This window comes from Rhea pennata, chromosome 19, assembly GCF_028389875.1.
Source record: "Rhea pennata isolate bPtePen1 chromosome 19, bPtePen1.pri, whole genome shotgun sequence".
NCBI lineage: Eukaryota > Metazoa > Chordata > Aves > Rheiformes > Rheidae > Rhea > Rhea pennata.
Window position 1 is genome coordinate 5059643 of NC_084681.1, and position 13640 is coordinate 5073282.

The 13640-nt window shown below is 45.7% G+C and overlaps 1 protein-coding gene across 1 annotated transcript; it reads left to right on the plus strand.

Moving 5' to 3' along the window:
• The first annotated feature begins 296 nt into the window (after positions 1-296).
• Positions 297-10814, plus strand: TRIM25 (tripartite motif containing 25). The gene is made up of 9 exons (XM_062591409.1): positions 297-919; positions 2151-2246; positions 3160-3393; positions 3883-4039; positions 4645-4725; positions 5180-5245; positions 6025-6051; positions 6406-6501; positions 7117-10814. Exons 1-9 carry the CDS (start codon positions 314-316, stop codon positions 7647-7649), a joined length of 1896 nt encoding a protein of 631 aa, XP_062447393.1. The 5' UTR covers positions 297-313; the 3' UTR covers positions 7650-10814.
• Positions 10815-13640: the final 2826 nt, after the last annotated feature.

Sequence of the window (13640 nt, forward strand, 5' to 3'; positions counted from 1 at the left end):
GCTCCTGCCTGCGCCCGGCACGCAGCCTCGGGCGAGTCAGTTCGCCGCTACCCAGTCCCGTGTCTTATCACAGCCTCCCGGACCGGCTTTCGGTACGTCAGCGCCACTCCTCGTTTCAGAGGCCAGCTGGCCGCTGGCACTTTCTGGAGAGCGCGACGGCAGCGGGCGTCACCTGGGCCGGGCGCTGCCGCGGGCACCTGCGGCGCGCCCGGGGGCCGTGCCGGGCCGGGCCGGGCCAGGGGCCGCCCCGGGGCGGCTCCACGTGATTTCCAGGAAAGCGCCGGAGTTTCGTTTCTGCCAGGGCTGCGGCAGGATGGCCGCGCTGAGCCCCGCTGCACCTGAGCCAGGGCTGGCGGCGCTGGAGGACGAGCTGACCTGCTCCATCTGCCTCTGCCTCTTCAGCAGCCCCGTGACGGTGCCCTGCGGGCACAACTTCTGCGCCTCCTGCCTGGAGCTCACCTGGGCCGGGCTGACGCAGGACTTCAGCTGCCCGCAGTGCCGCGCCAGCTTCGCGGGCCGCCCGGCGCTGCGCAAGAACACGGTGCTGTGCCGGGTGGTGGAGCAGCTCCAGGGCAGCTCGGCCAAGGCGGAGGCCAAGGGGGAGGCAGCGGGCTGCGGGGCGGCCGCGGACCCCGTCTCCTGCGACAACTGCCTGCAGGCGCCCGCCACCAAGACCTGCCTCACCTGCATGGCCTCCTTCTGCCTGGAGCACCTGCGGCCCCACCACGAGAGCCCGGCCTTCAGCGACCACCAGCTGTGCCCGCCCCTGCAGAACCTGCAGCAGAGGAAGTGCAGGGACCACAACAAGCTCCTCGAGTTCTTCTGCAAGGAGCATGCCAGCTGCATCTGCTCCACCTGCCTCCTCGGCCACAAGCTGTGTCACAGCAGTCCCCTGCGGCAGGCCAAAGAGGAGGCCGAGGTGAGCGAGCGGGGCGGGCGCGGGGCCTCCTCCGAGCGCGCCCTGATCCGTGGTACTGGTGCACACCGAAATACGGAGGGGGTCATCGCGGTGCTTGCCACTGCTGGCAAGCTGGGGTCACGGGCTGCAAAGAGCGCCAGGTAGCCAGGCCCAAGACCTGCACTATAAATCTTATATCTGGCCTTGCCAAACTATTATCCGCCCTGCAGCGCATGCTTGGAGTATGTCTTCGGAGTCGCTTCTTGCCCGTTCTCCTCTCGCCAAGGCTGGGCTCGCGGCTCTCAGGGACTGGGGTGCGCGAGGCTGCCGTTGCAGAGCTCGCAGGCAGACGCACGCGTGGAGCCGTGCTGAATGGCAGCGCTCTCCTCCCCGCGCTCTGCGGTCCGCAGCAGGGGCTCCGCGACCGACCCGCGTATCGGGCGCGGGCGCGACGCGCGAGTCTGCCGTCGCGCCCGCTACGCAGGCTTCGCCGCGCGGCCTTAACGCGGGCTTACGGAGCGACGCACGCGGCTCCACGGCTGTTCTTACGAAGCGAAGAATTAGGAAAGTGGCCGAGGGGAGCTCTATTACATGCTGAATAAAATGAGGAGCTGGCAGTGCTGGAGGTAACAATATTCTCCACAGAGTGGAAAGGAAGCAAGCCTGGCCCAGGTGTTTTTCTGCACTGCTGAAAATCAGGGGATACACGAGCACACCTGAAAAATGTGAACTAGAGGTGCTGAGTTTAGGTGGGCAAACTCCCATCCCCTCAGCTGGAGGGTACAACCTAAGCGTCTTAACCCAAGAAGTCCTCCCTGATTTTGCTTAGCAACATCCTGAATTAAAGGAATACGTAATTTACATCTGAACAATAAAACTCTCTAAAATGAGAGGAGTAAATGGTAGTATTAACCTGTAGCCCAAAGTCCAGCCTTAGGTAAAGTTCATTCTTAGCACTGACAACTGCCAGGTTGATAGAAGAATTTAGTCCTTATCAAGAGAATGAGTAAACACCATGGGCCTTGTGATTTGGAGAGTGTGGAGCTGTGGGAAGCGCTTGCTTCTCAAACCACACACACAGAGTCCTGTGTGGTTAAAGGAACAGCACGTTTTAAACCTCCAGTACTTACTGTTTATAGTGGCTATTTAAAACCTTCTATAAATTTGACTTTTACTCCAAAAAGCAAGACCCGGCCAAGTACGTGCACAGCAGATCCTTCCCTGAAGTATTTTCTCGCCTCTTCTTTTGCAGTCAGCGCTGAAGACGACACTGGCAAAGCTGCACACTCAGAGTGAAAGCGCTGCTCAGGCAATGACCCTCGTGAAGGCAAACCAAAGCCAGACTGTGGTGAGTGGGCAGCTCCTCCTATTCAAAATGCTGTCTGGATGCTGTGGATGCTTCTACCTTGTGACAGTGGTTGCAGCATTGGGATTGCACTGTCAGGAGGAGACCGCATTAGGAAGGGACAGAAAGGAGCCCTTTTGGCAGGGTCGGGCAGCTCCGTGGCAGCTGGGAGCAAACCCAAGGAGCTGTCGGAGCGCTTTATGCTCACACACCCATGATACAGCAGGGCTTGAACCCTTCCATTTCTGCTGCACTGGGAAGCGTGTAGCTGAGCAGCTCAAGCTAAAGGATCAGTAAACTGGAATGGGATGACTCTTTCCCTAAATTTACACAGACGGTCTCTTGAGCAGAAATCCTTGCTCTCACTTGATGATTAGGGTTGTTGTTTGTGATGACTGCTGGACAAGGTAGACCTCACTGGTATCATCCTTTCTGAACTGAGTTGTGGAGACCACGAAACTGAAAGGCTGCCAGGATAGCATTTCTGTGCTCCTCTGGGATGTCTCTCGAAGGACCAGGAAGAACTTTGTTTTAAGGAGGGCTGTCTCAGAGCATGTCCCTGAGGCAGAAATAACTACAGTCATACAAGGGGGTGTGTGGTGTCAAAGCTTCAGACTGGCAGAACTTAATTCCAATTTGCAGATGTATTCTTAACCAGTAGATGGCACAGCTTGCCTGGCATCCATCCAGGAGCCCTTGCAAAACAGGAATTTGGAGATGGAGAACCGTCTCTGCTTAGTAGATGAGTTTTCTTTCCAAACTACACAGAAATACATAGCTCTTCAGTTGCCCACTTCAGGTAATTGAAGTCTACATGTTCCTCACAGACTTAAGTTTTTCTCTTGTAGTTGTAGTACTTCTTTTCCCATAAATTCTGCTTTTGAAACCAGCATCTACTTGTTTTTGTCTGCTTCAGGAGACAGCTTCCAGAAAGAGAGATTTGATCAAAGCTGAGTTTTCAGAAATTAAAGCTTTAATTGAAGAAGAAGAAAATCGTATCTTAAAAATAATTGTTGATGAAGAAAGAAGAATTTTAAATAAGTTTGATTATATTTTTGGTGTTCTGGGAAATAAGAAGAATGAAATTCAGTCTACCAGAGACCAGACTGAGAGGGCACTGACTGAACGTGATGACATTCTGTTTTTAAAGGTAACGTGTTCCTTAAGTGTTTCTAGAATGCAGACTGCTGTGGTAGTCCTGCTCTCCAGACACTTTTAGTCAAATACTAATGCAGTTGTTTGCAGGAACTTTCTTCAAAAGAACTTTTCTAAAAATGTGTGTACAGAAAAGTATACAAATATCAGTGAAACAAACTGTTGTCTGGTAATCTCCTCGCTGTAATTCAAACACTACTTCTGCCACAAGAAGAAGGGCTAGTGAGTTAGACAACTCATCTCCACAGGTCAAGTAACTGCTGTGCTGTAACACAGCGGATCTTTCTCAGTGCTCCACGTACCACTGAGAAGTAATGTACACGGCTTGCTGTGGAAATGCTGTCATGAGTTGTGGCTGAAAGTAGCCTTTGCTCCTCCAAATCTGGGATAAAAGCACAAAGCTCACCCTAAGGTAACTTGATTGTATTTGCCGTCTTCTGCTACACAAGGTGGTCTGCATGAGATCTTCCATTTCTTCTTTCAGAGAGCAGCTGCATTGCTACGAACGTCAATAAAAGATGCCTTCGTTCCCCCAATTGAAATGGACCAAAACTTGATACATTCCGTTTATCAATCTGCCGTTAACATTAAAGACATTGTGAAACTTTCAGTGACTCAGTCTAGGGAGAAAAAACTAGAAGGTATTGTATCGTTTGCAGAATTGTTATTTTGTGCCTTGGATTTCAGTTCAAATGAGGGGTCCTGCCCTGCCCCCTAGACATCATAAAAAGCTAGCGCAGCAAATACTGCTGGCTAATTTAAATTAGGACTTCTAACTTCCGTTGTTCTCCATTTCCAGGAAAAAATGCCATGGTCTGGTAAAACAGGAGAACAGAATGTGCCAGTGTTTCCTTACTGTTATCTACATTTTGAAAAGCTTATCATAATCTTAATTCTGTGCCCTTCCTCTGGTGTAACTCAACATTTCTTTCTGACAGTAATTTACCTTTTTGTTACATACGAAGATTTGGATATGGATTTGATGGGAGATGTAAAACGCTCTGAATGGACAGTACTATGGTTACCCGGTCTTAAAGGTGCTGACAGCACAAGTGTTGCAGATGTCCTTCTTACTGGATTAAACAAAGTATCTTTTGGATTGGGCCATGGATAACTTCTATGCAATTTCTATCTTTGCCAATTATCACTTAAGTTCTAATCACACATCTGAAAAGCAAGACTGTCCTTGCTTTTGCATTGCTGTTCCTGGCAATAAAAATCATAATGTAAAATATTATCATTGCAGCGAAACCAATTGGGAAAACTAAGCCTCCTCTAGCAGCCTTCCTAAACAAAACGATTTCTGGAAAAAAGCCTGCTATACCACGTAAGTACTAATGAACCTCACCCCCTCCTAACTACGGTTTTGCAACTAAGCAAGAATTTAAGCCATTACCCAAGAGCTGCCTGCACTGTTGATGATGCAGTGATTATCTGTGATGAGCACTTTGGCATGGTAAAGAGAGGACGTTTTGTACTTTCTAGTGATTGATGTCTTCGGAGCTGTAATGAAGCGAACTGCACAGACGTGGCTGTGCCTTAGCCTGTGTGTGTGTGTGTGTGTGCGCGCTTGTAGGGGTGTCCATCCAGGCTGTAAAGCGAAGCAAAGCCTTCCTACCCTTTGGATCTTGTAGTATTCCAGTGCCCTTCTGCCTTGCCGTGTCATGCAGGATTTCTGTTTTACTTGTACTAAACATTTATGTTTGCTTTTTTAATGCATCTGCATGTAACAAATCCTGCTTATGAACTGTTCACATTCTGTTCTTTCTTCCCCTCAAAAGAGCCTACCAACAGAGAGAAAATCCATCACAAGACTCAAGCCACCTTGCAGGAGGAGGCAGATACCAGTAAGTGGTGATTAGCAACACTGAGTTGCAGCCTTACTCAAGTATCTTGCTGGCCAAATCTTGCTTAGAAGCTAAGGCTGGGCTGATGGCGACAGTCTTCATGACACATACTGGGGTCTTTTAGTGCTGTTTTGGTCAGTTGTGGGTATTAATGTGGTACTGCAGCCTGAATTTGGAAGCTCTTTCATAATCTCTTTTTGAAATAAGGCCAAATATTAAGAAACTCCTGTCACTTAACTTGCGAACAGAGATATTACGGAGATAAACTAGATATGAACAGCATAGCACAAGTCTTCGCCTGGCTGACAGACACCAGTATGATCCATGAAGCTCTTGACACACAGTCCTTTCTATTCCAAAGGTGTCCTGGGTGGGGAGCACGCACAAGGAGCTATTGCAGATTGCTGGAGATGAGTAGACTTGTAGCTACACTATAGCTGTACTAAAACTTATGTTGTAAAGGGAAAAGGGATAGTTCCATGGGAGCAGGCTTATTACCACTAGCCCTAGCACACTGCATCCTAGAGTACAGATTAGATGAATTTTCAAGTCTCCTTTCAGGCTTGTGAACCTATGAAATAAGAAGCAAATAGTAGGTTGTGCTATGTGTGACTTTTCAGTATGGATGAATTTGAACTTAGCTTCAACATGCTTGGCCTTCAGCTTTCTACTGCTGCAGATTCAGAAGAGACAGGATGATGGTGTTGCAGCTGACATAAAATCTACGTCAATAGCTTTTCTGTCTTAGTGGAACTAATAATTGACTTTTTTTTTTCCAGAGGACAAAAAGAAACCTGTTAACCTTGGTAAGTTCAAACTTAAAAAATACTTATTCTAATTTTCATTGACTGCTCTTAAAATGCAAAGTAGATGGTCACCAGGGTTGGTGTACTGAGCAAATTTCAGCTGTTGCCTCAGAGAAAGTTCCTATTAGTCACCACTAGAGTGATCCAGCACTAAAAGAAATTGCCCTAAGACAACAGAGTATTTTCAAAACTTGCCAAGACCTTGAGTAACTTACAGTTAGCTGTGCTTGGAGCAGGAAGCTAGAATTGATAACCTCTGGATGCCCACTCCAACATGAATGTTTCTATGATGTGCTAAATGTGCAGTTTCTTCCCAACTGGCTAAACTCTGTATTTTGTCTTCTGTCAACACAGCACCAAATACAGGAACACCCAATGCTGCACCTGCCGTTATAACAAAACATATTATTGACAGCTTTCTAAAGAAATCCAGAGAGGAGCTTTTGCAGTGTAAGAAACTCAATATTCCTTAAAGATGGACTTTCTGCCCTTGTTTCACCAGTGTTATGTGCCCTCTGTAGTTATCTGACAAAGATACTTTTGTGGGGATTTAGATAATTTAGCAGGTAATCAATTAGTTGTTACAAATCAAGGAGATTTTTTTTTGGGGGGGGAAAGGGGTATGCGGTTTAACTTGTTATGTAGTGGTTCCTTTGCCAGATGGATCAAATTAATCTTTAATACTCATGTATTTGTAACAAGGAAAATTAGGTTTTCTCAGCAATGGCTTTGGGTTCCCTAACAAATTCCCCACCAGTTCTTTGGCTACGTTAGAATAGTCTAGAAATATAGTGAAACTCACTGGATTTTTCTTTGACATCAAATGTAAGCTCTTACACAAGCCCATGACAGCACTGGGTACCTTTCAGTGACAGATCAGTAATCCTTTTCTGATGCCAGTATTTATCTGGGTGGTGTACGGAATCCTACAGGGATGTGGGAAGAAGTAAACTTGCCCTTGTTGTTTGCCTGCTCTGTAACGCAGAGCATAGGACACAAGTGCCTGTGCAGACCTGTGTAAGTGCCTTGCTCTTCTGTTCCTTCATCTGACTTATGTCTTTGCAGATGCTGCCAGAATCACACTGGATTACAACACAGCTCATAACAAAGTCGCTCTGTCTGAGAGATATACCAAGATATCTGTCTCAGAAATCCCTCTGAAATACAGTGATCACCCTCAGCGCTTCACCTATTGCTTCCAAGTGCTGGGGTTCCAGTGCTTCAAGAGAGGCATCCACTACTGGGAGGTGGAACTACAACAGAACAACTTCTGTGGCATTGGCATCTGCTATGGCAGCATGGAGCGGCAGGGACCAGAAAGCCGTCTAGGGAGAAACAGCCATTCTTGGTGCATTGAGTGGTTTAATTCCAAAATTTCAGCCTGGCATGATGATGTTGAGAAGTGCTTACCCAATATAAAGGCTACCAGGATTGGTGTGCTGCTGCACTGCGACGCAGGGTTTGTGATTTTCTTGGCTGTGGGGGAAAAGCATAACCTGATCTATAAGTACAAAACCCAATTTACGGAAGCACTGTATCCTGCCTTCTGGGTATTTTCCAGTGGCACTGTTCTCTCTGTCTGTCAACTGAAACCATGAAGTCTCTTACCTTAATTTAGTGTGCCTGAGTATTTACATGCAAATAATCACACCTACAACAGCTCATCTCTGTAGCTGTAACATGTGTTTTGAATTCAAGGAAAACTATTAGCTTGCTGGGTGCAAATGTAAAACCGGTCCATTTCAGTTCTGGGAGAAGAAAGGAAAAAGCAACTTTCAGCTTAACTTCTAGTTTCACAGCTGCATGCTGAATGAAGAAAACAAGAATTTTTGCAACATGGTAAAATTAGAAGAAAAGGGCTAGTTAGTTGTGTTGATTCCCCTCCTACCCCCCCATCTTCAGTAAGCTTTTAATTTAACTGCAAGTGGGAGGGGAAATTTCTTTCAGGTCCAAAATATTTTTAACACATGCAAGGTAGCTTTTTTTAACACTAACTTTAAAACAAGAAATTTGAAGTAATTCAAAGAAGAATGACACCATACAGAATACTATAGTATTATTCTGACCACACAATTTTAGTTCAAGCAGCTTCAAAGATCCTCGGTTATTCTCTGTTATTAGCTCTTTTATACAGTTTGGGGTACCTCTTGATTCTTTAGTCTGAACTGCTAAAACCTTTAGACGGTGATTTAGTAAAGTGCTGATGACAGTAGATCCTGAGGCAAAAGGCTTTGCAAAGACCTTGATTGTCCTTCTGAAAGCAAAGTTATGATGACATTAAATGGCATCAGTAGCTACTGTGACTTCTACAATTCTCTGTAGACTTCCAGAAGCAATTTTCTGTTCCAGACATGTTGCACAGCAAGCAATAACAACTCCTCTGAGAAAAAAAAAAAAAAAAAAAAGAGCAGGAATCCCTTGACAAATTCAGGTTCCAGGCTTTGAGGTTGATCTGTATTGCCTTATCTTTTCCTCTGTCCTCAGGTTGTTGTGTATAGTCAGAATTTGAAATACGTATGTTCTCAATTGGCGAGTACCTGAACTACTGAAATCAGTAAATTCAGGTCTTACAACACTAAACTGCTGAGCCACTCTTACTAAACTGTAACAGCCAACAGGACAAATCTCATCAGAACAGAAATGCAGAGTCAATGAGTCCTGGTATCACCATGAAATAAATTACATCTACTTAGAGCCTGGGAAGCCATAAAAGAAAAGTGTCCTCTGGGAGACATCCTGCAGGGTAGTAGTGTGCGCCCTGTGATGGTATACTTCTTGCGATGAAGCATTCTGTCTTGTTCTGAACCAGAATATGCTTCATATCTTCATAGTGAAGGCTCTTCAGTATTTCTTTATATTGAGGGGATCAGGGAGTATATTTTGGCCATGCACAGGAGCATAAATGTTTTGTTCACTCAATGCAGAGTCTCCTTCATAAAGCTTTTCCCCTTTATGAAGCAGGATATTCTCTGTAGACCTATCTTTTGTTGTTCAGTATGTAGTGGCTAGATTTCCTACGTTCTGGCCATGCTACTGAGACTGTGGTTTCAGGAGTCTGAAAACGGTGTGCTTAAACAGAGAATGCTGTTTGTTCTGAGCATAAAGCCTGCAGGCAGATAAGTGGGTCTTCTGAAACATACAGGGAAATAGCATATAGGAGAATACACTTCCCTCTCTGCTGGAATGGATTTTTACTTCTGGTGTTCTCTGCTTTGGATTATGGCATGTGTCCTGAAGTCTTCACTGAGTACAGAGAGGGGAAGAGCAGGGCTGGAAGCCAGATAAATAACAAGACAAAGCCATCATGGCTATACTTGGGACGTTCAAGTGCTGATGAGAGTGAAGTTGTGACAGTGTGGAGGTCCTGAAGTAGTATAGCTCATTGAACATGCAGTATGGAGTGATTCCTCTCCATGGCTCAGAGATAGGATTGAACTCTTGACTTGCAATCGGTTACTTTGGTTGTTCTCTTTTTCTGTGAGGAAGCATTAGAGTTGTGCTGTGGAGAACAAGAACACTTCACCACCAGGACCCTAAAATGTTCCTTGGGAGCAGCTTTCTCCGAGAAGAAATGCTCCATCTCTTTAGCTGCTTAGATGTGCCAAAAGGCAGCAGATTCGCTCAGCAGTGTGCTGAAGGAGCACTCGGTCCCCTCTTCCATGGGGAGAAAAGTGCTCCAGCAGTGTGTGCAGCAGAGGAAGCCTCCCTCTTCTATTGATTGCTCTTTGCCTTTCCAAGAGCTGTCAATACTGACTGCTAAGCCATGAGTCTGAGGCACAGACTGGTTATAGAGTCTGAAGCATGCTTTAATGAAGGAAAGATGGTCAGACAATGCTGCATTCTTTAAATGTAGCATTGCTATGTGACCTGCAAGACATTATCACAGGCAGTGAAACAAGCCTACTGCTGTATCAGTGATTGTTTTTGTTTTTCTGTGCTACAGATGATTACAGATGGTAAACTGAGGGTCTGTTAATTCAAAATGAAGTGAGAAATGCATACTTGACTAGCTGCACTTCTGAAAGCTTGTATTTCAATGATTAGTTTCAGATATTTTGGATACATTAAAATATTGGGGCTGATATATTAGTCTAAAATATTAGTTACAGCATGATAAATAATGGTTCAAAAGCCTCTTCAGTGCAACTAAAGTTAATTTTACTCTGTCAGTAGTAATGATAAAGCTGTACAGGTTTTAGATAAAATGTAGATATGAGCACGCTTCTCAGTTACACACCTCTTTTTAACACTGTAAAGAACCCAAGTTACTCAGTCTAGAAAGAGAACTAATTCTGGTGTTGTTAAAGCCATGAGGATGTGAGAAGATTTGTATATTTATGTACAAATGAGAGTAATTAGAGAAACATCCATGGAAAATACACTTACTGTATTGTATTATAATCCTCTGCTATTGTATTAATAAATAGAATAGTAAAATATTGCAACTAGACAAACACTCCCGGAATTACAGAACGCTTTGATTGTACTAAGCCATGTAGTACTTCAGCGTGCTAATACATGCTATTTCATGTATAATGTTTCAGCTAGGTATCCTTGTCAGGGTAATAGACACAGATTTTGTTATCTGTTTCATAGTTGTGCTTAGAAGTTATTAATCAGTTGATTATCGTTGATCTTTTCCCCTTGTCAACTGAATGACTTGTGATAATTTGAATTCAATAAAAATGCATAGTAAACCCTGTTTTGTTCAATGCTCAAAGCTTAAGTAACATGTACGGAATACAAAAATAAAGATTTCATAATGCAGAAATAACTGGCTTCCGACTGTATAGCTTTTCCATTCAAAGGCTTGGGATTTTGATCTCAAAAGAAAGTGTCATCCATCCAGCAAGATACTGTAGGGGCTGATGAACAACATGCAAACTTAAAGTACCTCTCTGAAGCCTCAATTTAAAATCACATAAGATGCCTGTATTTCCTTCTCTTAAAACAATTCACTTCTAAAAAACAGCTAGGAAACAAGATAAGACAATAAGCGTTCCCAAATGTAGGCATTTTGTCAGCTGCACAGAGAATGAAGCACCTCCTCCCACAGCACTGGCTGTCGTAAAACTATTTCCCTCACTCTCACCACCCCCATTTTTCACAGCAATGAAAGAGAATGGAGTTTTAATGATTTTTCTTCTAAATAAATTTCAATTTTATGTCCAGAGAATACTCAGAGAGACATCTGCCACCATTTGAGCCAAGAGCAAATTAGAAATGAGAAAATGCGGCGATTCAAGTTGCACTGGTAACTTCTGACAACCCTTCCGTCACAAAACTCTTTCCTTCAGTTACATAGAAGTAGACGACCTAAGAGGCAGAGAGAACCTATTTCTGAACTTTGCAAGAACTTATCTAATTTAATTTCCAAGGGATTCCAAGATTTAGTGTAACAGATTGCTCTGTTTTGGTCTCCCTCTTTGCGTGACCATTTTTAATCAGATGCAGTCAAGTCTATTGACAAGCTATAACGCACTTGTTCCCAGTACTCCAATTTGCTCCTGCACTGCTCAGGACCTAATGACTGAAGACCTCAATCTTAAGAATAACTATAAAGCCCCTACTCACTCACACTTTCATTAGCAGCTATTTTCTCTAATCAAAAAAGTTGACGATAGCAACTGGTGAGCTCAAATCAGGCCATAAACAGAGTCGGTTCAAAAGGCTATTTCTCCTGGTCTGTTGCTGCATTAAGTAAAAACGCTCCCCGTTGTATGCCCCAGGCTTCTGCATCTGTCAGTTTTTTAAATACTCTTCTTTTTATCAAAAGCTTCCACCTTGAGTACTGCACAATCATTTTCCTTACAAGCATTCCCTAAAATAAGCTTGTTTCCTCCTTCTCATGTAACTCTGGCAATCAGCAAAGCTGCACAAAGCGGATCCTTCAACAGGCTAACAGAGACGACAGGATCAACTACAAGGGCTATGGTTGTTCTTGCTACTAACCTCCTCCCTCTATTCCAAGAGCAATTGCTGCCACTGCGATGTAGCTTGAATATTCCCTTTTTTATCCGCCCTTGGTTAACAGGAAGCTTGACTGGGGCTTTCTTTATTGGGGCAGGGGGAATATGATTGCAGCAGGCCTGATTCTTCAGAACTGGAATTGAGGAGAGCCCTCTCCAATCTCAGTGCTCCTTGGATACATTAATGTATGCATATGGGATAAATATTATTGGGTGTAAGATTATGTTAGCATAACAGGTAAAAAAAAAAAAATGAAGTTTCAAGCAATTTGGGTGTCTAATCCAGTTTCCAAAACATCATTCTTGTTTTCAGTGACTGTCTTAGGGCACTGGGTTCCTAATGAATTTAAATGTCTTCTGAACATAGCACTTAAGTTCCAAACTGCTTAGCTGTCGCTAGTGATGTTACACCCAGGGACTGGGATCACTATGATTACTGTACATACATCCAGGACTAAACTGGTTGCTATAGGTGGGATAGTTTCTCTTTACATTGCAGTGTCTTCCCCTGTGCCTACAGGATGCCCCTCACAGCAATCTGAACTCACGCAGCTCACTACACTATACCAACATAATGCAGTCATGGAGCAGGGAAAACGACCTCCCTTGCAACGACAGACCCCTTAACGGGTGCCTGAAACAGCTTCTGCGATAGTGAAGCATTGGCAAGGTCAACAGATGCTGGATGGATCTGCCCGCACACTGGAGCCCCGGCAGGCCCTGCCCTTACCTTCCACCAGTGCCATTTCTTCTGAAGTCAGGGCCAGCAGCACTCCGGTTGCTCAGCAGCTCATACTGGAAACCAGCTGTCCAGCAGCTAATGTCCTTCTGCAGTCCGGCCTGCAGGAAGAGGGCTACTCACTGCGGCACGTGGGCACTGAAGCAAGACTCGTGGCAGGGTCAGGCCCCCTCTGCCTCGCGTACCACCAAGCACGGCTGCCCAGCATGCTCCACGTAGATGCTGGTGCCCTGGAAGTCACTGGCCGGCCTGATGCAGACTGCAGTGTGCCAGGCGCCGGACAGGCTGGGCTCCAGGATGCCATGCAGGGCTCATGCTGGGTACCCCCGCTCCAGGGAGCCCTCGGTGCAGCGCAGGTGGACCTGCTCCACCGCACAGGAACAGGGCTCCCAGCTCAGTCCACCGCCAGGACAGCCCCGTCGGTCCATCACTAACAATATCCACAGCGCAGGCAGCAAAAGCTAGCAGCTAGCGTTGCATCAGGTTCCTGGAGATCTGGGTCCCAGCCCAACCCAGGCGCTGTCCTAGAGGTTCTTAAATCAGCTTTCTTCAGCCGGCTTCCCTTTCCAATCTCACAGGTCCAGGAGCGAACTGCTGCCGCCTGAGGTGGCCACGTTTGGGCGCACGGTACCTGGCCACCGGAGCAGGGGCAGGACAGAGCTGCGCTTCAACGGATCAGCACTCAGAAGTCTGCAGCATCCAGGGAAACGACACTGGGGGACAAGCCAAGGCTTCTCCCTGCTAAATAGCAGCAAAACTCTGTGCCATAAGCCCACCTGATGCTTCGCTTTTTGGAAAAATCCACCTGAGTTGGGTAGGGGTGAGAGCTGCTGACTCGCAGTGAGAGTTGCATGCAACACGTGCTGATGTTATACTCGAGA

What these genes read in the sequence shown, in the direction of transcription:
- TRIM25 (XM_062591409.1), top strand. Translation starts at nt 314, where the DNA reads ATGGCCGCGCTGAGCCCCGCTGCACCTGAGCCAGGGCTGGCGGCGCTG. An exon ending in AGGCCAAAGAGGAGGCCGAG is followed by an intron (nt 920 to 2,150) that starts GTGAGCGAGCGG and finishes CTTCTTTTGCAG; the next exon opens with TCAGCGCTGAAGACGACACT. An exon ending in ATGACATTCTGTTTTTAAAG is followed by an intron (nt 3,394 to 3,882) that starts GTAACGTGTTCC and finishes TTCTTCTTTCAG; the next exon opens with AGAGCAGCTGCATTGCTACG.